General features: G+C 56.4%; 2 protein-coding genes across 2 annotated transcripts; both read left to right on the forward strand.

The window, feature by feature from the left end:
* Nucleotides 1-73: 73 nt before the first annotated feature.
* Nucleotides 74-8,886, forward strand: UBFD1 (ubiquitin family domain containing 1). Its single transcript, XM_032197486.1, has 7 exons — nucleotides 74-129; nucleotides 357-590; nucleotides 664-872; nucleotides 2,010-2,075; nucleotides 2,285-2,390; nucleotides 4,912-4,994; nucleotides 6,235-8,886. The coding sequence occupies exons 1-7, from the start codon at nucleotides 111-113 to the stop codon at nucleotides 6,343-6,345; spliced, it is 828 nt and encodes a 275-aa protein (XP_032053377.1). The 5' UTR covers nucleotides 74-110; the 3' UTR covers nucleotides 6,346-8,886.
* A 2,678-nt stretch (nucleotides 8,887-11,564) lies between these two features.
* ERN2 (endoplasmic reticulum to nucleus signaling 2) lies at nucleotides 11,565-22,596 on the forward strand. Its single transcript, XM_032197731.1, has 22 exons — nucleotides 11,565-11,621; nucleotides 14,167-14,284; nucleotides 14,517-14,550; nucleotides 15,153-15,225; nucleotides 15,456-15,528; nucleotides 15,655-15,777; nucleotides 16,040-16,141; nucleotides 16,426-16,687; nucleotides 16,897-16,975; nucleotides 17,058-17,208; nucleotides 17,677-17,798; nucleotides 18,001-18,177; nucleotides 18,310-18,562; nucleotides 18,932-19,022; nucleotides 19,464-19,653; nucleotides 20,020-20,119; nucleotides 20,261-20,460; nucleotides 21,223-21,370; nucleotides 21,483-21,610; nucleotides 21,902-22,025; nucleotides 22,259-22,326; nucleotides 22,405-22,596. Exons 1-22 carry the CDS (start codon nucleotides 11,565-11,567, stop codon nucleotides 22,594-22,596), a joined length of 2,865 nt encoding a protein of 954 aa, XP_032053622.1.
* Nucleotides 22,597-23,239: the final 643 nt, after the last annotated feature.

A 23,239-nucleotide genomic window follows, 5' to 3' on the forward strand; every position in this document is an offset into this window, starting at 1 on the left:
GGCCGGGCCGGGGGGGGGCGGGGCTACGGGTGCCGGCGCGGCCCAGCCCCCAGCGCTCCCCGCGGCGGGCGCTTCCCGGCGTGCCCCGCGGCAGATTGTACACAATCATCATGGCCGCCGCCGCGCCAGGTACGAGCGGGCGGCACCGGGGCGGGGGGAGCCGGGGGGCGCCGGGGCCGGGCGGGGCCGGGGGCCGGGGACCGGGGGCCGGGGGCCGGGGGCCGGAGTCGGGGCCGGGGGTTGGGGCTGGGGCTGGGGCTGGGGCTGGTGTCGGTGTCGGTGTCGGTGTCGCCGTCGCGCCCGGTGCCGCACCCGGTTGCCGGTCCCGTCCCGTCCCTTCCCGTGCGCTCCCGCAGGTGCCGAGGGCCCGGCCATGGAGGCGGAGGCCGGAGGCTGCGGGGGGGAGGGCGGCTCCCCGCAGGGCGAGGGGCGCCGGCTCCCCCCGGCCTCCGTCAGCAACGGCGGCGCGGCCGAGGGCAGCGAGGAGCTGGTGGAGCTGAAGGTGATCTGGAACAAGAACAAGTACGACGTCAAGGTCCGGCTGGACGGCACCGGCGCCGACCTGAAGCAGGAGATCCACTCGCTCACAGGTCGGTGGGGGCGGCCCCGAGCCCCTCGGGGTGGCCGGGCCCCCCGGTAACCCCCCCCCTGCCCCGCCCGCAGGCCTCCCGCCCGCCATGCAGAAGGTGATGTTCAAGGGGCTGCTGCCCGAGGAGAAGACGCTGCGGGAGATCAAGGTGACGAACGGAGCCAAGATCATGGTGGTGGGCTCCACCATCAACGACGTGCTGGCGGTCAACACGCCCAAGGAGGCCGCCCAGCAGGAGGTCAAGGCCGAGGAGAACAAGAAGGAGCCGCTCTGCAGGCAGAAGGTTGTGGGAGGCTCCGCGAGCCCGGGGGGCAGCGCCGCGGGGCTCGGGTGGTTCTCCTGTGGGGCTCTGCGGCCGCCGTGGGGCCCTCGGAGCAGGGCAGGGGCTTTGGTTGGGACAGCCGAGCGTGGAGAGGGTCTCACAGCAGAGAGATGCCCGGCCCAGCGGAGCCTGGCGCTGAGGACACCCCCTGTGCTGCTGCCAGGCACTTCGGGCAGAAATGTTAAATAAGGGAAACGTTTCGTGGTTGTTAGCTCAAACGCAGCCAAGATTAATTATATCCAAAACCTAACTAATTTTGGTAGACACAAAAGAACTTGATTTCCAAAAACTGCCTCTAAATGGACACCAAGAGAGCAGTTCCCTCAGCTTCCCAAGCACTGCAGGGTGCATGGTTGCTGAATGCTCCTCTCGCGTCGAAGCGTTGCCTCCTAATAGGAAGCAAAGCACGGTGCAGCCAGGCTTGTTTTGGCAGCTGTGCTGCAGCACAGTGGGCTGATAAAGGATTTTCAGCTCAAGGTGTTACCAGCCCCTCTCAAAATAAATTTAAATAAAAATTAAAACGTGCATCGTTGATCTACAACCTTTATGAGACGTGCTTTTGTTTCTCTGTAATTTATCATAGTTCACGTTCACTGTAAGTTCCATCATTGTTTAAAGGTACTCAGCAACTTACGAGCTCTGAGCATGTTTTCTTTAGTTACTACTGCTCTAATCTGGCCTGGTTTGCTGCTGTGTTGCGGTATGCTGCACTGTCAGATGTAGAGGGTTTTCTGCCATTCACTGAATGTAACACTTGACTGTTCAAACTGTCTTGCCAAATGCCACCGATGTGATTCAGCATGTACGACGCTAGAGTGAGGCGTGGGCTTTGTATACATACAGTGTAGACGTGAATTCTACGAAGGTCGTTACCCTTTGCATCGTATTGGGATTTTATTCATCTATATAATTTGTTTAGACTCTCCTAGGAAGTGCTCGTTAACTTTGAAAATTAACTGTTCCCGTGTGATAGTGACTGAATAGTTTTTAACTGTCTCCTGGCGCTGTTGGGTGATGGTCAGCTCAGGGCGTGTTAGAAGTAACGTGAACAATTCTCTGGTGTTTCTGTAAATTCTAACTTCTGCTTTTACCTTGTAGCAACACAGAAAAGTATTGGATAAAGGAAAACCCGATGATGTGATGCCTTCTGTTAAAGGCGTTCAGGTCAGTAAATGAGTACTTGAGACGTTGTTGCAATTAGAAAAAAGAGGGCTTTTTCTATGGCCTGAGACCTTTCTTTGATGGCTTTACCTCTCCTTTTTGTCTTAGTAGAAAACTGGGAAATCAGATCATCCTTATGCTTAAAAAACCAAAAGGACAAGCCTTCTCCTGTTAGTGTTTCACCGCGCCTTGCTGTGTTGCTTTTTTTGTAGGAGCGCCTGCCAACAGTGCCATTATCTGGCATGTACAACAAATCAGGGGGGAAAGTAAGATTGACCTTCAAACTTGAGCAAGACCAGCTATGGATTGGTACAAAAGGTGAGCGACTCAGATTCTGAGATGAATAATTAATGTTTGGTGTATATGTGAATTGTGTGAGCTAGAAAGTTTCTGATGTGATTAAATTGTGTTCGGGGAATAATATTGTTATTTTATTACCTGAGAACTAAATTTTGCTGCTGCTTCTCAAATGCCGTTCTCTCGTATTATCGAATATTGGTTGATATTTTATTTCTGTTCTTGGAAAACATGAGTTCAGTTGTGCCAGTAGACTGACGTTCCAATCTGCTATTCATAGGTCCAAATATAAATTACAATATTTGGCATTTCTAACGTATCTCGAAAGTACTTCATAAACATTGGTTTGATGCCAGCATCACATAGCGGCTCAATGACTTGGCTGCGACTCAAAAGAGAATCGTAGAGCTGGGAATAAGAGTAGGAGTGCTGGCATCTCTGTCGTTATTTGTCCTTCCAACCAAAATCAGTTGGGTGTCTTGTTTCAGTGATGTACAACTGCAGAAACTATGGCATGTGTTGCTGTGCAGAGGAATCAGTTTACCGTCTTGAGCGGTGCCAGGAAGAGCTGACAGTGCTGTGGTGATAACGTGCATTGCTGAGGACGTCTCAGATAAACCCCCTGCCTCCAAAGGAAGCCTTTAGTTTGACCAGGATGGGGCAGTGTTATATTGATGAGCAAGAAGAATAGAAGTGCTTGCTCGCTGTCCCAGTAAAATAACCTAATTGGATGGTAATGTTAGCTTTGGATGGCACCTCCAGCTGCTACGTTATTTCCAAAGTAAGCAGAAATCTCAAAAGTTTTTGACCTTTCCTATGTAGGGCAGACTTGATTGTGAACTCGAGGGTTTTCTGTCTTTAAAATCTCCACTGGTACAAATCACAGTGAGATCTCTTAGGCTAAGCGACAGGGATGCTGCATTTTTTCCTCTATAGCTTGGGCACGTGTTGGTTTTTTCTTACTGATAATGTGTTCTAAATACGTGAGTAGTATTTAGGTAATTAATCCTTTTCCCTCACCTTCTAGACCAGTTTCAAGTTCAGTATTTCTGAAGTGTTCCAGATCAGTGCTTCTTAAGCTTTGAAATTTGATTCTTCTTAATAGTCCTCTGTCTTTAATATAACCTGTTTCCCTGCTTCCCCAAATTAGCAGCAGCTTGCTTCCTTCAGGGACTGGTTATAATTGCTGGCTGCTGGTGAGAGGGAAACTTCCTGCTCTGAGAAACTCCTGGTAGATGCCAGCGCATAAGGGCCAGAATAAACACAAGTAGCTGTTAACATAGTTTTTGTTGTTGTGGCTCTTTTTTTCTTTTTAACTTGGCAGTCTTGGAAAACTGCACCTGATTTATCCCATAGACAGCCTCCCTTTGCTTCCCACATCACACTGTACGTTTTTGTAGCCTAAGGGCTGACAAGGGTACGTGCTTCTCAGCTGCTCTGTGTACATTTCATATAGTCATCGGTAGTATGGATTGGCCTGTTGCTGAGATGTTGTGAGAAGTAATTCAATTGTGGGGTGATAAATGAGTGCAAAGCAGGATTTCACTCCGTGAAGGAGTTGCAAGTCTCACAGGGATAGTTTAGAGTCAGCTTAGTTACGGCACTGAGATAAAGAATATTTGTCTTTACAGCCCAGACTGAGTATGTTTATCTCCCTGTTCACCTTTTTAAGGAGGTGGATTTTTTCCTGGTTCACAAGAATTAATTATGTAGAGCTAAGGAATTCTTTGTTCAGTTTACGTTTTTTTCTGTCTTATGTGCAAGAAGGTAATTTTAGGCTGACACTGAAAGCTGGAACTGAAAGGAAGCTTCTTGGAGTTAGGTCTTCAGAAAGAAGCAGGGACATAACTGAGACAGAAAATCTCCTCTGGACACTACACCGTGTCATTCTTGCTGGTTGCTTCTGGCTGGCTGACCTTAGTCTATCACCTAATTGTAGTCATCTTTTTTTCTTTCAGTTTCCCTTTTTTTTAATTTTTTTTTCTTTCCCTACTTAGCCATGAATGTTTCCTTGCCTGTGCTCTTATAGTGACAGCTGAGCACTGCCTCGGGTTAAAACCAGAACTAGACCTCAAAGGGTTAGCTAGCCTCTCCCCCTCGGCTTCCTTCAGCCTTGTCATTTCTGCAGAGCGTAGTATAATCCTTGATAGTCCTGAATATTCTTACACCTGGACGAGTTTCACTATGGGAGCAATCCTGCTGGTACGAGTGGAGTTCCTTAGGGAGAAACATGAAACTTCCCCTCACTGAATTTAAGGCCCACATCAGGTACCCTGAAGTACTTAGGGTGCTGCAGAGACATCAAAAGGTGGGGATCTGTGCGGTCCAGTTTGGGATTCCTTTATGTTCCTAGCGCTCCAGCTGGGGGCTGTATGGTGACGTGGAAGATGTTCCTCTCAGCAGCAGATACCCAAAGTTCACCCCAGTGGGAAAGCCTGACACCCGAGGAGCTTTTGGAAATGACAGAGGTGGTGTTTGATGTTAGCATAACATACATCTTCCTCGTGTCTCAGAAATAATACTTTGATCGATTTTAATGTAGAGAGAACAGAAAAGTTACCCATGGGGTCCATTAAAAATGTGGTGAGTGAACCTATTGAAGGACACGAAGATTATCACATGATGGTAAGTAATGTCTCTACTTTAATTAATAATATCATTCCAGTTACTTCATGCAAATATGCAGGAGGAAGGCTCTCAAAATAGAGCAAGTCTGGGACTGATAGCAATACCAGCCTCGTGTTGTGGAATGTCAACATTGTCTGCAGTCATAATGTAAATATTTTGGGTGGCGTACGGGATATCTGCTACTCCATGGAACTCTGGGCTGGTCTCACACGAGTGGTAGTGCCATTTAACATTCTCCATCTCATGACTGTTACAGCAGTGTAAAAATACTTGTGCTTTCTTAAAAATACTCATGATTTCTTAATGTTAGTGATATTTTCCTATATCTAGTTGAATTTCTGGCTTCTGTTCTATTTATGTAAATAACAGGTCTTGCTGCTGGTTTAAAAAGGAAAGTGATTTGATTCGGTAATATTTTTTTTCACACTTAATTTTCTGAAAAACTGGTATTGGTTATAGAAAAGTAACACATTTAAGAAGAGCAGTGCTAATTCTACTGGCTGTTTCTTTTGAGGTTTTGCTTTATGTACTCTACAGGAATTGCAGTAACTAACTTCTGAAGTTGAAGTAATTTCCTTATATAAGTCTGCTCCCTTTCTTTAGGGGAAGAAAGGGAAAATGCTGTACCTTACAACCATTGTCTGCAGGAAGGAGCTGATCTAGTCTTTTCTCAAATATTTGGTTTTTGATCACCGATATAAGAAAATGTCCTCTTCCAGAAATGATACAAAAATCATTCTAAAACAAGGGTAGAGGTTATTGGCATGCCGTAACGCTCCTCTCCGATTTCTGCTCACATAAGTAAGAGAATAGGACATTCTGTCTATTTAGATAGACAAATTAAAATTCTGAGATTTCATTTATGAAAACACGTTTGTTGTCTTAGTTCCTGTTTGGCTTCCTAACTCTGTGCATAATTTTTTTAGAGACTTACCTTTGGGGGTGCATTAGATTCTGTCTTCCTTAAGTTCCTCGTGTTCTTGAAACTGGCCAAGAGTTTGTTGCAGCTGTGATAAAGGAAAGAGCTCATCACTTAATTGGTTCTTTGCAGTTGTTTCTCAGAGGAACATTTCCTTTAATTGCACACCAAATGTGTGGTGCATACAACATCCTTGAAAGAGGCCATGGGTATAGCAGACTTGTTTGATTTCTGCCGTGGGTAAGACACATGTCCAGGCTGTCTGGTATGAGCTGTTCTGTTTTCCACATGTAAATGTTGTCATTTTTAACTTTGCAGGCATTTCAGCTGGGCCCAACAGAAGCATCTTACTACTGGGTCTATTGGGTACCAACTCAATATGTTGATGCAATCAAAGACACGGTGCTGGGAAAGTGGCAGTATTTTTGAAAGCACGCTCACCTCTGGCACAGGAAAATGACACAAAGCTAAGGACACTGCTGGGAGAGGCCTCCAACATCCCTGGATGTGATAGTCCTGGAACTTTATTAATAAAATATGATAAACGAGGCATTGATGGAAGCCAGAGGTGATGTTCTTTCACCATTAGTTTACTTTTAACTTAAATTTCACCATCCCTTTTCTGCAGTCAGCTTCAACCATATTTAAAGCAAATACAGTGGAAATCAATAAATCTTAATTCACAAAATACCATGTGTAATACACTTAAATCTGCTGAGAGTTGATCTTCCAATTTAGTTTTAAAAAGTAAATATTACAATGTATTATCGAGGATTTTTTACATGGTTTGAACAAAAACAGATATTTTCATAATCTTTCAGTTACAAGCATTAAACTTAATTTAGTTACTTGGTTGTGACTGAGAATTTCAGAAACAGTTTTTAAATAATAAACTTTAAACAGTATGCAAAATTGATGTTTAGTAAGCCATATTCTGCTGGCCCTTTTATTTCAGGTTTGAATCTTTGGTAGCAAACCTCTGATTTTGTTTCCTTAAACCCAAAGATGCCGTGTGCTCTCTCTCCCCCTCTCTCAGCTCGGGTTGGTACTCTGGGTGGCATGTTTGGAGCAGGTGAATACCACTGTGGATGTGTTGTTATCACCGTGCCCCAGTGCTGCTTACTGGCCCATTTCATGCCACTTTAGTTGTTTTCCTCTCGTGTGCATACCTCCCTGCTCCTTTTTTACCTCCTGCCTGGGGTGCTACATTTTAGGAGCATTCTCTCGATTGTGCGTGTTGCAGTCCGGAGCCGTTTTGCAGCCGTTGGTGTGACACTCACCTGTCCAACTGGAAAAAAACAAACAAAAAACTCCAGGGTGCGCTGCCAACGCTGCCTGATGGGAGTGCACGGAAGGAGAAACACAAATCTCGCAAAGGAAGCGAACCAAAGAGACCTTCCTGTCTTGTTTTTTGTTGGGAGGAGGGCAGAGGTGGGAGAGAGAAGCTCCGATGCCATTTCCCATTCGGAATAACTGCAGTAGTCTTTTGTGACCTGGATTTGACAGTTTAAAAGTATCGCATTCAGTGAATCTTACCAAATGAGGGATGTCTATCTAGCAACTAACTTTTGAAATTTAAATTACCTTTCAGCTTTCCTTTTGCTCAAGTTTACAATAAGTTCTTGCATCTAGGTCTGTCTGAAATACTGCTCCTTGCCTTTGGTTTGTGATATTCTCTGTGTCATCTCAGCAACGAACGTGCCATTTATCTCAGGTTTTCTGAACGGACCTTTCAGTCCTGAAAAGGTGCACAACCGTAACAGATTGTATCGTGCAGTCAGACTGAATCAGTCTTGCTGTGTGTTAAACCTGCATCTAACAGATCACTTTTTTTTTGTAACACTGTGGGTTTGATATTAATTCATACAAGTAGCTCAACGTTTTGTGAAGCTCACTTAGAAATATCCTTTTCGAATAGTTGAGCTTAATATATCCCACGTCCTTTTTTCACTTTCCTTGAAGTAGCCCAGTTGAAACTCAGCAGGTGCAAATTCCCAAACGAGTATTTTTTTTTTATTTGAGAGACTCAGAAAAGCGTCCATTTTATGGTGTGTTACGGTTGCGTGTTTACCTGTAGACTCTTGATGGCAACATCAGCAGCTTTTGTTTTGTATTTTCAGTTAGCACATCCATGCAATACGACTGCTAAGGTGTTTCATATCCAACATATAAACTAGTGGTGTGCTCGTTACTCTTGTAGCTTGAGGTATTTCCTTCCTGTATACAAGCCAGCAGCAGTGTGTCTTGACGTGAGTGCGCGGAGACGGGCGCGATCCCTGCAGGAGCGCTGCCAGCTCCCCAGAACGACCCCTTCCGAGCGCTCGGGGCGAGTGAATGCAGACAGAGGGGCTGGCAGCCGTTAATTGGAGGTGTAACTACAACTTCAGCTGTCACTCCTGTTATTTTCTAATTGCCAATCCTGGTGTTAAGGCTTAAATTTCCATTTCAGTACCCGGTGGGAAGTGTATGCACTACAGTACTGCATCATATATTGTATGTATATGGTATATTAGGATAATTAGTGACACTGTTTCTTTCTGTCACTTGGCTTCACCTTTGCACTTGCCAGTGTTGTTGGTTCTGTGGTTATCAGCTTCCACTTGCTACTTGACCTGCTCGGCCCTGTCTGTACATCACTCATGCTCCATTTTCCTTTCCTGTTCTTTTGCTGGCTTGCTCCCTGAGAGGACGTGTACCTTAGTTCCAACTCTTCCCCAGAGTTGCTGTGGCTTCCACGTTCGATGCAATAACTCGGGTGAGTGCAGTGCTGCTGCTGCTGCGGGAGGGCACGCACCTGACCGGAGCACTGTCGAGGTGAGAAGGGCACCTGGGCAGGCAGAGCACTGCAGGAGTGAGCATTTAGCATTCCCTCCTGAGTGCTCTGCGTCCTGTGCCAGGTACAATAAATCATCTCAAAAGAAACAGAATATAAAAGGTGGTGGTTACAAAGCAGCTTTAAATGTGAAAAAAGAACATTATAAACTAAGATGGTTGTTTAGGTACTTCAATTTCTAGTTGAATTTGATTTGAAAAATGGAATTTTCTTTTTTTTTTTTTGTTCTATGTGCAAAGTTTGAATTAAAACCCGGGAAGGTGATGCTCATCTGAAACGCTTTAACTGGTGTTTGTTGGCTTAATTGAGTAGGTTTCTTGGGAGTTCTTTGACATGAATTTTCCTATTGAACTTAGCATTGCTTTTAAAATCCTTTCTCTTTTGGAATCATGGAACTTTATATCTTCTGGTATATACCCATTTTTCCAAGGTGATTCTTGGTGTTAGTGATCATTAACATCTAAGAAAACATTCAATATCTTTAGTTGCACTGTGTCACAGCTTGTCTAACTAGGGAGCCGTTCCCTAGCCTCTCTCTTGGTTTTGGATTTTACTCTCTGATGATTGTGATGCTCTCCAGAGCAGATTTGCCATAAGAAATGGTTCTGTGGAAGGATGCGGTGGTTAGTCCTTGGTAAGACACAAATATTATGAGTAAAGTGCGAATGCAGTCAGAATTTTAAGTTGGCTGATGAAGATTGTTTTGAGAGCCAACGTGTACTCTTCCATAGGAAGTCTATGGTAATATCTGTGGTGATTCCTATGCAAAAGTTTGATTATTTCACTTAAATAACGCTGTGATGCCTTTCTGCGGAGATCAGGTCCCTGTTGGATACAGAAGTAACTCCCCGTGAGCACCGTTTTTGGGTACTGTTCCTTCCAGCATCACACCCGGTGTTTGATCAGAGCACCCGGCGTGCAGACGCGGGTTCCAGCAGCGCGCAGGCGGTGTCCCCACGCCGAGGTGGCAGCCGGTGCCCGGGCAGTCTGTCCTCACTGCCCTCGCCAGCGGCGTGCAGGAGCAGAACCTGCCCGCCAGGACACCGGTGTTAAAGAACCAGTTACAGAGCTGCTCGGAGCCCTTTGCCCACGGCGAGCTGAAACGCTGCACCTCCTGCCATCCGTTCACCTCTCCGTGCGCCCTGCTGCGGGGTTCCTGTTCCTGTCCTGGTTGAGGTTTTGGTATTCCTTCTGCCGGCTGCTGCTGCGCTCTGTGAGCAGCTCCTGCGTCAGTATTCGGTTAGGACTACAAAAGGGCATCAATAAACCTTGGGTGGGTTTGAACGTAGACTGCATCATGCGTGGAAATCTTGTATTACTTGCGGGTTTTTCATATCAAGCTTAAGATTAAATTGTTAATGTCCGTCAGTGACACGGTTTGCTGAGAAATGTGTAACTAAAGTAAGGATAATCATGAAAAAGAAGAGGTGATCCGAATTAAAAGAGCTAGAGGAACTGTTAGCATGCAATACATTGTAGCTGGCAACACGCACACAGCCTGTTAAATTTCGTACTTGACGCTGTTTGTACCCATCACTTCGTACTTTAAGGTCCAAAGAACAGCAGTCCACTCGCAGTGACGCCGTGCGGGTGCTGTGTGTTGGCAGTGTCTGTTCTGTGCCCCCTTCGGGTGCCGTTGGGGCAGCCGCAGGGCACGGGCGCGCTCTCAGCAGAGCCCAGGCTCCGGTCGCTTGCTGTGCCAACTCAGTGGAGCAAGGTTTGTTTTCAACATTTTCCTTCTTCTGTTTACTCTTTTTTCCTTTGTAACTTTATTTTCCAGTGGAACTGTTTTCATTTTAAGTTTTGTACTCTGACCTTTTGCCACCTGTTAGAATTAGGTTGTTAGCATCTTGCTTTGCCAGTTAACGTCCCAGTCTCTGGGGAGAAGGAAGAAAGGGACCAGGAGAGCTGTGGCAAGTGTTGTATGAACCATATGGCCGTTTTACCTTCTAGCCAAGGATTTGCTTTCTGTGGCTCATGGAAGTTCACTATGTCTTATCCATGTTCTGAGCAATTCATTTCTTTTCGTCTGTTTGTTTTCAAAGAAAGAAGGTCTTAGATGTTTTTGTCCACTGCAGATTTATTTTAAATGAAATATGTAAGTGCCATGTTTTATGGTATTTTTAAATAATCTATTGCCTATTTCTGGGGAGGGGGAGATGACAACTATTTAGTCTTAGATTTGCACTGCTGGATTTTTTAAGTGTAACCTTGACTGGTTATCCTATTTGTTTTATTCTGTAATATTAGTCTTATGAATTAAAGTTTGATAATTAATTCTTTCTGTGTTTGAGTGTTTCAGTGTTCTGTACGTGCTAACCTACTTGTTACAGAGTGAACAACCCTGAGTGAGTTCGCACTTTGTTTCTGGATAGAAAGACGTTCACAGAAACCCCCAGCAATCAGGGCTCGTTGTTAGTGCTGTTGTTGGTGCCTCTCCTGGGATGGAGATTTGCGTTTGCTGCTGCCCTCCATTGCTTCACACCAAGAGGCTGCGTTAATACCGATCAGCCCCCGTTCAGTTTTGCTCTTGCCGCAACAAAGCCCCCGGGAGGCGATGCCCCCCCCCGGCTGGCAGCACGGGCAGCTCCTGGCTCGGGTACCGATGCCCGGGGGGGGGCCGGGGCCAGCGCCTCCCTCCCGCCCTGCGGACGAGCCCCTTAAGGAGCGCCGGGGCCGGGCTTCCCCGTGCCGGGCCGAGCCGTGCCGGGGGGGCGGCGGGGAGGAAGCCGCATCCTGGTCCCGCCCGGCCGCGCTGGCTCCGGGGCGCGGCGCTGAGCTGGGGCCGGCCCCGCGCCTCCGCCGTGCCCCGGCCATGGGCGGCCCCGCCGCGCTGCTGCTGCTGCTGCTGCTCCGCGCCGCGCCGCGACAGGTAGGGGCTGGGGGGCGGCCCCGGGACGGCTCCGGTACGGCCCCGAGGGGGGCAGCGCCCGGGGTCTGCGGGGAGCCCGCGGGGAGCCCGCGGGGAGCCGGGACCCCGCGGGTGCGCGGAGCTCCGCCGGCCTGTGCCGCCCCCCGGGGGTGCCGGTGGCAGCCGGGGGGTGGGAGGGGGCACGGCCGGGCCGCGCCGCTCTCGCCCGCTGCTGGGGAGCCGGGCGGCGGGGACGGGGCTGCGGTGCCTCCCCCTGCCCGCTGCCTCCCGCAGACCCGCTCGGCCAGCCCGGGTGCCCACCGTGGGGTCGCCGTCCCCTGCTCGGCGCCGCGGGGCCCTTCCCCGGGAGCCCCCGGCCCGTCCCCTCCTGCCCTCGGGGCTGCGTCCTGCCGGCAGCGCCCGTGGCCGGGGGCTCTGCGAGCCGGCAGTGCGCCGGGGCTGCTCCTCGGGAGCGAGGGCAGGGGATGGCTCCAGAGCCCCAGCGGCTGCGCTGGTGGCCAGCGCTGGGGGCTGAGTTTGGGTCCCCCCAGAAAGGGGGAGAAGGCAGCAGCTCCTGCGGTGGGCAGCGGGACTGGGGCTGGGCAGCGGGCCCTTGGTTGGGTGCCCTGCCACCAAAATCAGCAGAGGTGGGTGAAACTGCAAAGCAAAGAGCGGGGGCTGCTGCAGCTGTGCCGGCTGCAGGGCTCTGCCCCGGGGCTGGCACTCTCGGTTCTGGTCCCCGTGCAGGTGGCCACGCCGCGAGCTCAGTGCGAGGCGTTGGGCTGCAGCCTGGTGCCCCCTCGCTGGAGGATGTCTGTCGGTGGGTCTCGGCCTCGCCAACCGCTCGCCATCCCTCGAGGCCGGGGTGAGCCGACGTGGCGAGCCTGCGCCGTGGTGGAGAGGGGTGGCAGGAAACAGCTGCTCCTCCTGCCCCCCATCCTCCGGGCAGAGCGGGAGCTGGCTCTGAACTCACCTACAGACCAAGCAGGAAGAAAGGCAAGAAACAGGAGCGGGGTGACGGCAGGGGAGTGGCTGTGAAGTGTGCTCAGGGCAGCAGCTGCAGGGCGGGCGGCGCGATGCCCGTCGGCTGCCTGTGCTGCTGCTGGAGGAATTGCAGCAGCCGGGGGCTCCAGGGGAGCGCATCTCTTGGCCCCGCTGTGCCGTGGCTGCTCTGCTGTCGCCAGTTCCTCCCCATGGGCACGTGCTCACATGTAGCAGTGCCGGTTCCTGCTCCTTCGCCTGTCCAGGTCCTTGGGCCAAGCCCTGTGCCTGCTCCGTGTTCGAGGATGCGATGAGCAGCAGGCACGAGGCAGGGAGGGGACGTGCAGGGCCCTGGGGTGCACATCAGCTGCAGGCCCTTGGGAGCAGCCGAGGCAGTGGCGTGCTCCATCTGCTCCCCCACGGCCATGTACAGAGCAACCCAAATCCATCCGGGGCCCACAGTGAGCCCTGGGCCCCCCAACCTCAGTTGCTGGCGGTGCGGAGCCCAGGCGCTGTGCTGGCCCTGCCTTCCCGGCGGCCGTTTCTCTCCCTGTGCTGTTTGCCTGCTGCTCTCCTGTTTGCTGACGGGGCGAGGCCGCTGTGTGAGCACCACGGGTGAGCTGGCGTTTGCCATGTGGGCACCGCACGCGGGAGTGGCAGCTCCCCTTTCCGCAGGTTTGCAGTTGTGCTCTCGTCACCGTGCGCCTCGCAAGGCCTGGGTTGGCGTCCCTTGTGCTTCTGGCATGAAAAGTCACCCGGCCAGTTCGCCTCTGGAAGGAGCGGGCGGCGGGGCTGCCGGTGTCACCTTCAGGGAGGCAGCGGGAGCCGCGGCTGGGCGCAGCCTCTCCGCACCCACCCCCGCGCACGCAGCCCCAGGGGAGCGGGGACAGAGCCGCCCTGCCCCGGGGCTCCCAGCCGGTGTCAGCAGCACCCGGCACCCGCAGCACCCACGGCACGTGGCACGGCCGCCCGCGAGCTCAGCCGATGGCCCTGCCCGCGCTTCTTGCCAGCGGCCAGGACAACGCAGCACCTCCGGACAGCGGCTGGCAGCTGTGGTCCCCCCGCTGTCCCCTGTCGCCGGGGCTGAAGGAGCAAGCAGGTTTAATACCCTGCTGTGTTGAGAAACCTGGCGCAAAAGCTCTCCCGAGCTGTGCTTTTCAGATTTGTTTGGTTTGCGGAATTTCTTGAAACTTTTCCAGCTGGGTTACGGTGTCTGTGGACAAAATGTGAACCTCCTGGGGAGAAGGCTGGCTTTTCCTGTGTTGTTGTCGCCTCTTTGTACAGCCTCTGTCCAGGAGCACAGGCTGGGAAATACCTGCTCAAGAAATAAATGAGAGAACCTGGTGTACTTGGGTTCTTGTACAAATCTGCCTTGAAAGCTTGGCTGTAAATCATGATGGGATTGCAGTGCAAGGAATAAACCCTTCTCCTGGCAAGTCTCCCCTCACTTGGGGCCAGGAGGGACCTTTGGGCTCTTTCCCTGCAGCCGGGTGCTGCAGTGGTGAGCAGCGGGAGCAGTTTGGGGGCACGGCCCTGGGCTCGTCCCCAGCCCCGCAGCACCCTGAGGGCCCCTTTCTGTCCGTAGTGCCTCAAGAGCAGTGCTGTGACTGTCCCCGAAACGCTGCTCTTCATATCCACGCTCGATGGGAACCTCCACGCAGTGAGCAAGAGCACAGGTGACATCAAGTGGACCCTGAAGGACGGTGAGGATGGGCCCGGCGGGGGCTGCTCGCAGCATGGGTGCCCGCGGGCTGCGAGTGGGGGCTGGCGGCACACCTCCACCGGGGGAATGCTGCGGGTCCGGCTCCAGCCCCAGGCACGGCTGCTGGCAGAGGGAGCATTTGCTGCGGGGCTATTTCCTGCTGCTGGCCGGGGCTATTCTGGGCCTGAAATGCAAATAGGCTGCTGACGTGCAGGTCTCGCTCTCTTTTTCAGATCCCATTCTGCAGGTGCCGGTTTATGTTGCAGAGTGAGTATGGCTCGCACAGGGCCGGGGCAGGGACAGTGCAGGTTGTTGGCCTTACAGCCTGTGCAGGGGGCAGCCGGAGGTGCTGACTAGCAAGGCTGCCCTGGTGACCCAGCAGATTCACAGCAAGAACCCAGAACCTGAGAGAAATTAAACTTCTAGGCCGTGCCATAGCGTTGTCTCAAACCCACCCTTCTGCTAGCACCTCACGCGATGAGGGCCAGCTGCTCCCTGCTGCTCAGCGGGTAGCCGTGCAGCAAGCAGCCCACGAGCTCTCCGTGCCACTGTGCACAAAAGCATAGGAGGGAAATTGAGGAAAGTCCCTAAATCCTTCTGAAGCTGCAGGGGGAACGGAGGGAAGCGCAGAGTCCCCCTGAGGCGGGCAGGGCAGCAGCTGCAGGGCTCACTGCCGAGGCGCTGTGCGGAGGCAGACCGGTACGTCCCGCACCAGACCCGGTGCGAGAGGTTTCTGGGAAGGGTTAAGCACTGATATGAGTCACCCTGGAGCACGCTGCGGAAGGGGTTTCATCACTGCGTCCCCTATTTAGCCACTGGCGTGTGCCCAGCAGTGGGGCACGGCTCACGTTTCACTCTCCTCTCTTCAGACCGGCGTTTCTTCCCGACCCCAATGATGGCAGCCTGTACATCCTGGGAGGGAAGAACAAGGAGGGCCTGATGGTCAGTAGTGCGGCCGGGGGCTGCCTGCATCCCACCCGCCCCTCTCTGCTTTCACGGGGCTGGGCAGAGCCGCAGGGCAGTGCAGGGCAGGCTCGAGGCGTTCGGAGGCTCCTGCGTGCCCTCGGCACCTTGGCGGTGTCAGCCTGGCGGCAGCACGTCCTCAGGAGGCAGGGGCTGAGCTCAGGGGGACGTTGTGCTGGCACCGCTGCCACTCGGTGTCTGTGTTGCAGAAGCTCCCGTTCACCATCCCGGAGCTGGTGCAGTCGTCGCCGTGCCGCAGCTCGGACGGCGTGCTCTACACAGGTACCAGAGCCCCGCCGCAGGGCCCACCCGGGGTGAGGTGGGGAGGAGGCCCAGCAGAGTGGCTGCAGGGGAGGAGAGGAGCGTGGGGCCCTGGAGGCATACAGCACGATGTGCTTTTGTTTGCAGGGAAGAAGCAGGACACCTGGTTCGTTGTGGACCCCAAGTCAGGGGAGAAGCAGACCACGCTCTCAACGGAGGCCTCAGACGGGCTGTGCCCCTCCAGTCCCCTGCTCTACATCGGCCGTACCCGTAAGCCAGCCTTACTTTGTCATTTACCTGTGCTGTGCTGTCTGCCCGCCCCGTGGGGACCCGAGCTGCCCAGGGAGGGCTGCGTGACCTCTGCTGTCCCCGTGGACAGGCAGGGAGTGGAGAGGTTGGGGCTCCCCAGCAGCCTGCCCCGCTGTTAGGCTCGGTAACCCCAACGTGCTGGGGCTGGGCTGGCCCCGCTGCGTTCCCCCCGCTGCCCCTTCCCGCGGCGCGCTGTGACCCTGCGGCCCTGCTCTCTCTGCAGAGTACGTCATCACCATGTACGACACCAAGTCACGGGAGCTGCGCTGGAACGCCACCTACTCCGACTACTCGGCGCCGCTCTGCGAGGAGTCCTACCCCTACAGTGAGTCACTGGCAGGCACCTGCGGCTCCAGGCCCTGCTGGTCACTGGGGAAAGCGGCTGCTGGGTCAGCCTTGCCGTGCCGGGGCTTGCCTGCATGGCAGCGAAAAGGCCACGGCTCTGTGCCAAGTGGCACGCGCCCCTCTGGCGAGGCTGGCCCTACTTGGCCCGGGGATGGTCACTGTGCCCCTTGGAGCACGCCCTGGGTTGCTGCCGGACGCGTGGGGTGTCCCCAGAGCGCTCCTGCCCGGCAGCCTGCAGCGCCCGCTCCGTCTGTCCCTGGCCAGAGATGTCACACTTCGCCTCCAGCGGGGACGGGCTGGTGGTGACGCTGGACAAGGAGAGCGGGGAGGTCCTGTGGGCGCACAACTACGGCTCGCCCGTGGTCGGCATCTACCTGTGGCACCAAGACAGCCTCCGCCGCGTCCCCCACCTCAACCTGGCCATGGAGACGCTGCGCTACCTCACCTTCCACTCGCAGGACATCCACCTCATCAGGGGGAGCTACCAGACCGTGAAGGACTTCACGGCCACCAAGACCCAGCTGCTGTACGTGGCCGGGGGGCTGCGGGGAGGGGGCTGCAGCTGCAGGGCCCTGCGGGGGAGGCTCCGGGCAGGGGCGGCTTCATTCTGGGGCAGAGCACCCATGGGTGTCACAGCCCGAGGGCAGCACTGGGGACACCGGTGGGCACTGGCTGTGATGCCTGGTGGTGTCACACCGCTCAGGCTCGGGGGCTGATGCTTTCCCTGTGTTGCAGGCCTGCGCTCTACGTGGGGAAGCACGCGGCCAGCTTCTACGCCTTGACCTCGCTGGTCCACGACAGCGTGGCGCTGGTGGTGAGTGTCCTCGCTGCCCCGGGGGCTCCCTGTGCCGGGGGAGTCCTGGCACGTGGCACGGCCCCACCACCCCGTCCTCCAGCCGCAGGGCATCACGCTGGCCAGGATCGACGGCCCCACCACGGACGACGTGACCATGAGGGAGTCGGGAGAGTGCGAGATCACTCCCAGCACCGACGTCAAGTACCCGCAGGGCAGCATCACCTCCATGCGCAACCAGTGGCTGCTGATAGGTGCGGACCTGCGGTGGGCCCCAGGGGCTGTGGTTCATCCCCAGGGACTGCGATGGCTCTGCCTGGGGTCACAGCCCTACCCCTCCCCAGGCTGTGCAGGGGCCCTGACGCTTCCCGTGCCCATGGCTGTGGTGCTCGCTCTGTGGCCGCGCTTGCAGCGAGGGGCAGCAGAGGCCCGGCTGTGGCGGTGTTTGGAAATGAAGCCGGTGTCAGGGCGGCCCAGAGGGGCAGGCCACGTGCTGCCTGAGGGGGCAGGGGGTCTCGCCCCGTGCCTTTCTCCGCTGGCTGCTGCTGCTCCAGATCCTGTCTGTGGACAGGGCCAGCAGGCAGTAGCCGTGGCTTTTCCTGCTGCCCTTCCCCAGGACAGCACAGCTGCCTGGCGAGCCCACACCACGCGGATGAGCAGGCTGAAGCTGTGCCCAGAGGCCGGGTGGTGGCCACCTCACCTCTGCCTTCCTGTCACCCCAGGGCACCACGAGCTGCCTCCTGTGGTCCACACCACCATGCTTAGAGCCTTCCCGGAGAACCTGAGGAAGACGACAGAAACCATCATTCCCCGGAGCTCCCCGGCCAGGACCGTGTTTGACAACGTGAGCGGCGGGGCCCTGCTGGGTCACTGCTTTGCATGGGGGGGTCCTGGGCTGTGCGGGGCCGCAGGAGGGTCAGGGTCATCCAGGGTGGTGCAGGAGGGTCCTGTGCACCACCCAGCTTCGGGGCTCAGCTGGGAGGGGAGGGAGTCTGAGTGCCCGGAGGTCCCTGCCGTGCAGCCCCAGCACCCCCCCTGTGTTGCAGTTCCTGGCCCCAAGCAGTGTGGAGGAGCCGGCCGTGCGGAGCAGCGATGGGCAGCCTCCATCCGATGCCAGCAGGGAGCAGGTGGAGGTGTACCCCGAGTCTGGCAGCTGGGACGTGGTGCTGGGCATCCTTGGCAGCGCCCTGCTGGGGGGGGGCATCCTGCTGCTGCTCCTCACGGTGCGTGGGCTCCTCACCCCCGCGCCCGCCTGCCTGCTGCGGGGCTGGAAGCTGCTTGTGCCGGAGCAGTGCCAGTGCCCTGGGCTCTGTGGGGCTCCCAGCAGCTGAGGCCGTTTGTTCTTTGTGCCCCAGAAACTGCAGAGGCAGCACGAGGCGCAGCAGCAGCAGCTGGAGAAGCAAATTCAGCTCTTGCAGCAGCAGCAGGAGGAGATGCTGCTCCCGCCCCGGGTCTCTGGCGAGGGCGTCCCTGGGGAGCCCGGGGAGCCAGAGGGGAGCCAGGGACGCGCGTCTCGGCACTCGCAGAGCTCGGGCTCCTCTGCCCACCTGAAGGACCCAGCCAACGGGGTGGGCGGCCTGGAGCCGGCTGTGCCGGCAGCTGCTGGAGGTGCGTGCTGGTGGGGATGGGAAGGGACTGAGGGGTGCTCTGTCCTGCGGGCCAGCAGCCCCTTGTGGGAGTGCCCATGTCTCCTCCACAATGTGGAACCTCTCAGAAAAACAAATCCACACCTTGGAGGCTCGTGGAGGCTGAGGAGAGGCTGGGCAGGTGGTGTCACCCAAAACAGGAGCAGAGGCCCTGCAGAGGAGATTGCTGCAGCTGAGGGGGTGGAGATGCAAGCACTGGTGTTGGACAGGGATGGGCTGCGGAGGTTTGGCAGTTGTAGGGCCCAGGAAACAACCAGGGGGTTAATGAACAGCATGCCCTTCATATAGGACTGACTGACGCTTATAGTTTGAAGGCTGCCTGTCTTTGCAGATGTGGAACCAGACGTGATCGTAGTTGGGAAAGTTTCTTTTAACCCCAAGGATGTGCTGGGCCACGGAGCTGGAGGAACCTTTGTCTTCAGGTGGGTGGCACCTGGGATGGCTGCTCAGCCTCCACTGCTGCCTGGCAGCCACCAGCACAGCTCTGCAGCAGGCACCTTCCCCGCCTGGCATCCGGGCAGTGCAGAGGTGTTTGTGGGAGGGCTGCCGCCTCCCCCCCAGCCAGCCCTTATCAAACCGACCCAGAGAGTTCCCATGGCTCTGCCTGCAGTGCCTTCCCCCAGGCCAACCACAGTAAAAAGCCAGGGACGTTGTTTTCCTGCAAAAACGTTCACCTGAACCCCAGGTGCCCTGCTCGCTGCAGAGATTTCTGCCTGCTCGTGGCTCCGGGCATTGCTCCCGTGCTGAGGGGGCTGAGGGATGAGCCTGGCATCGCCCAGAGCCCATCTGGGCCGTGCCTCTGCAGCACTGGGCTCTGCCGTGCCTGGTGGTGGGCGCTGCCGTGACTGGAGGTCTGCACACAGGGGACACTTCGATGGCCGCAGCGTGGCCGTGAAGCGCCTCCTGCCCGAGTGTTTCCACCTGGTGGACCGCGAGGTGCAGCTGCTCCGTGAGTCGGACGAGCACCCCCACGTCGTGCGCTACTTCTGCACCGAGCGGGACAAGCAGTTCCACTACATCGCCATCGAGCTCTGCTCTGCCACGCTGCAGGAGGTGAGCCCGCTCCTCGCACCTCAAGGTCTGCCTGCCCCATCCCCGTCACACAGCAGGTCCCCAGGGGAAGGCTCCCAGTTCCACCCGTCCCATTACTGAGGCCCTGCAGGGGCCGGGGGCGTGCAGCCGGCAGCTCTGGTTGGGAGCCCTGGCGGAGGGCGCAGTGAGGGCAGTGTGCTGCAGCCGCCCGCTGGGCAGCCTGGAGATGGGCCTTGGGCACGGGATGGCCTCTGAGTGGGCTCGCACATCTGAACCCTCATCTTCCACCTCCGTCAGCCTAGTGAGGAGCTTCTCCTGCCCAGCCTTGCCTTGTTTGCCCGGGCCCTCAGCCCTCAGTGCACATCCTTTCTGTCTCCCCGTTTCCAGTACGTGGAGAGCCCCAGCTTCAACCGCCGCAGCCTGGACCCGGTGTCTGTCCTGCACCAGACCATGTCAGGCCTGGCACACCTGCACTCCCTCAACATCGGTAAGAGGGCAGCGTCCTGTTGGGAGCGGCTGGGTGTGCAGGAAATGTGCTGCAGCCCCGCTCACCCCAGCAGCACCTCCAGCATCAGCCCTGCGGCACGGGGCCACGCCTGCAGGTAACGCTGCCGTCTGTCTCTTGCAGTTCATCGTGACCTGAAGCCCTGTAACATCCTCATCTCTGTCCCGAATAGCCACGGGCAGATCCGAGCCGTCATCTCTGACTTCGGCCTGTGCAAGAAGCTCCAGGGAGGGCGGCACAGCTTCAGCCTGCGCTCCGGCATCCCCGGCACCGAGGGGTGGATTGCGCCTGAGGTGCTGCAGGAGGCCCCGAAGGAGAACCCCGTCAGTGAGCTGTGGACAACTCCGTCCTGCTTAGCGTGCTCCTTGAGCCTTTCTTTGCAGCGTCCTTGCTTGCAGCAGCCTTGTGGTGTGCCGCTGAGATGCACAATTAAGACCAGAGCTCTGAGAGCCAAAGCCAGCCCAAGCGCAGCAGCAGAGCGCACCGCCAAGGCAGCAGCCGCCTCCTGCTGTGCTCCCCTTCGCCGTGGAGAGGCAGAGCCCAGGGCCTGGCGAGGCCGCAGCCCCATTGCGGCCCTCCGACGCTTGGCTCTGGTGCTTGGAAGCGTGGGGCACATGGTGGTGGTGACATCTGTGTGCCTGTTTGGCCCCGGGGATCGATCCTGTTCCTGCTGGGAGCTGGTTGCTGATGGGCCTGGCAGGGCACGAGCTGCTTTTGGCAACGCGCTTCACGTACCCTCGTGCTAGGATCAGCCTGCACAGACATTTAAGGCGGCAGCAGCTCTCCTGTGTTCATCTGGCTGTGGAGTCCTGGCTTGTGTCAGTGTCCCTGAAAACCTCTTCCCTGATGAGGACCCGAGGTGCTGGGGGCATCGCTGGCCTAGGGAGAGACCGTCCCAGCTCTGGAGAGCTCGGCAGGCAGGAGCCCATCGTGCCTCGCTCTTCCCAACAGCGCCGCGGTGTCTCGGTGTTGCTGCCTGGCTAAAGCTGTAGCTAACAACTGGGCATTCACATGGAAAGGCGTGGGTGTAAAGCTCTCCTCGCCCTCTGCTGCGAGGGTCCCATCTCCCCCTCTGTGTCTTGCAGACGTGTGCCGTGGACATCTTCTCAGCCGGCTGCGTCTTCTACTACGTGGTGTCGGGAGGGCAGCACCCCTTCGGGGACAGCTTGCGGCGCCAGGCCAACATCCTGGCGGGCACTTACCAGCTGCCCTGCCTGCAGGAGGAGGCGCACGGTGAGGCTGCCTGGAGGCCGGTGCTGGCAGCAGCCGCCCCATGCCAGGCTGTGCCGCGTGCCCCGTCCTCCCTGCAGCCTCGCTTAGTGCTTGCTCCTGTTTTGCATTCAAGACAAGGTCATTGCGAGAGAGCTGATTGTGTCAATGATCAGTGGCGAGCCCCAGAAGCGTCCCTCGGCCCCCGTGGTCCTTATGCACCCCTTCTTCTGGAGTGCAGAGAAGCAGCTGCAGTTCTTCCAGGTGAGAGTGCTGAGTGCAGCTGGGCAGTGCCCGTAGGTGTGCTCTGAGCACAGCTGGCACCGTGTGGGCTGCAGGTGGTCTGAAAAAGGGCTGGAAACACCCACATGTATTCACCATGCTCATTTTGAGCTACTTTTGCAAGGGCTGTTCCCCTGTTCCCCCAGTTTGGGGTCAGCACTAATCCCCTCCCATGCTGGATGCGCTGTGTGCCCCCCCGTCCCTGCAGCTCTGTGCTCTGGTACTGGCTGGGGCGGGCATGGGACCAGTGCCAGTCCCTGCTCTCTGGTGCAGGACGTCAGTGACCGCATTGAGAAGGAGCCAGCCGAGGGACCCATCGTGACGGCACTGGAGGCGGGGGGCCGCTCGGTGGTGAGGACGAACTGGAGGATGCACATCTCCCTCCCGCTGCAGACAGGTAGGAGCACAGGCTCTGGGCTCCCGCGGTGCCGTCCTGCTCCATGCAGAAGCACGCAGGGCATGGAGCGTTCTGTGCCTGGTGCCATTTGGCCATGAGGCACCTCCAGGTGTCCGGGAGCCAAAATCCAGGGGGATAAAGATGCAGCCCTTGGAAGGGCAGAGCAGGGCAGGGGCTCCTGCAGGGCTCTGGCTTCCCGGGGCACTCACCCCTCTGCTCTGCTTTCTCCCCAGACCTGAGGAAGTTCCGCACCTACAAGGGTGGCTCGGTGCGCGACCTCCTGCGGGCCATGAGGAACAAGGTACGAGGCAAGGTACCTGCCCCACAGCTGGGCTGCGTGCTGAGCCGGCCGCCCCTCACCAAGCCCTCTGTCCCACAGAAGCATCACTACCACGAGCTGCCCGCTGACGTGCAGGAGGCGCTGGGCGCCGTCCCCGAAGGCTTCGTGCAGTACTTCACCTCCCGCTTCCCGCGGCTGTTGCTGCACACGCACAACTCCATGCGGCTCTGTGCCCGCGAGCGGCTCTTTCGCCCCTACTACGTCCCGGAGCCGGGCGGCGCGGGGAGGTGAGCGGGCTCCATGCTGGGGCTCGGCAGCAGGGGGCTGCGGCTCCTCGGGGTGCCGGGCTCCTGGCAGGTGGGGCACCAGCACCCGTCTCCCCTCTCTGCAGCTGAAGCAGCACTTGTTGGGGCACTGCCCCTTTTGGGGTGACTTTGACGGGATTTAGCCGCAGCGGCTGTGCTGCAGCCCCCGTGCCCTGTCCTGCCCTGGCTCAGGGGGAAGGGGGCTCCTGTGGGGAGTCCCTGCTGGGGTCCCTGCGTGGCCCTTGGCTGCTGGGGAGCTCGGCTACCACTGGGCACAGGGACTCTGGGGGCCATGTCTGAGAAGGCCAGAGGCGCCTTGTGCCCCTCGTCCAGCAGCCCAGCCACCGGCCATGGGCTCCCCAGCACCCGTCTGCCCTATGCACGGCTGCCCCGGCTGGGGGGGGGTCTGGGACTGGGTCTGGGACCAGGGACCCGTTACCCCCAGGGGTGCGGGCAGCGGGGGCTGGCCTGGGGCTGGCTCTCCTTGGTCTGCTGAGCCCCAAGGGCCGTGGAGCCTGAAGACCCTGCTGTCAGAGAACAGAGTAGCTCTACTGCACAGGCAGTACTTTGAGAAGTCAGGAAAAAAAAAAAAAAAAAAAAAAAAAAGACGTTGAAAGAATTTTCTTGGG

The sequence above is a fragment of the Aythya fuligula genome, chromosome 15, assembly GCF_009819795.1.
Source record: "Aythya fuligula isolate bAytFul2 chromosome 15, bAytFul2.pri, whole genome shotgun sequence".
Classification (NCBI taxonomy): Eukaryota; Metazoa; Chordata; class Aves; order Anseriformes; family Anatidae; genus Aythya; species Aythya fuligula.

Excerpts from the sequence above, each read along its gene's own strand:
- UBFD1 (XM_032197486.1), top strand. Across the intron at positions 591-663 it reads GGAGATCCACTCGCTCACAG|GCCTCCCGCCCGCCATGCAG; the intron begins GTCGGTGGGGGC and ends CCCCGCCCGCAG. Across the intron at positions 873-2,009 it reads AGCCGCTCTGCAGGCAGAAG|CAACACAGAAAAGTATTGGA; the intron begins GTTGTGGGAGGC and ends TTTACCTTGTAG.
- ERN2 (XM_032197731.1), top strand. The coding sequence starts at position 11,565 with ATGGGCGGCCCCGCCGCGCTGCTGCTGCTGCTGCTGCTCCGCGCCGCG. Across the intron at positions 14,551-15,152 it reads GTGCCGGTTTATGTTGCAGA|ACCGGCGTTTCTTCCCGACC; the intron begins GTGAGTATGGCT and ends TCCTCTCTTCAG. Across the intron at positions 18,178-18,309 it reads TCCTGCTGCTGCTCCTCACG|AAACTGCAGAGGCAGCACGA; the intron begins GTGCGTGGGCTC and ends TTTGTGCCCCAG.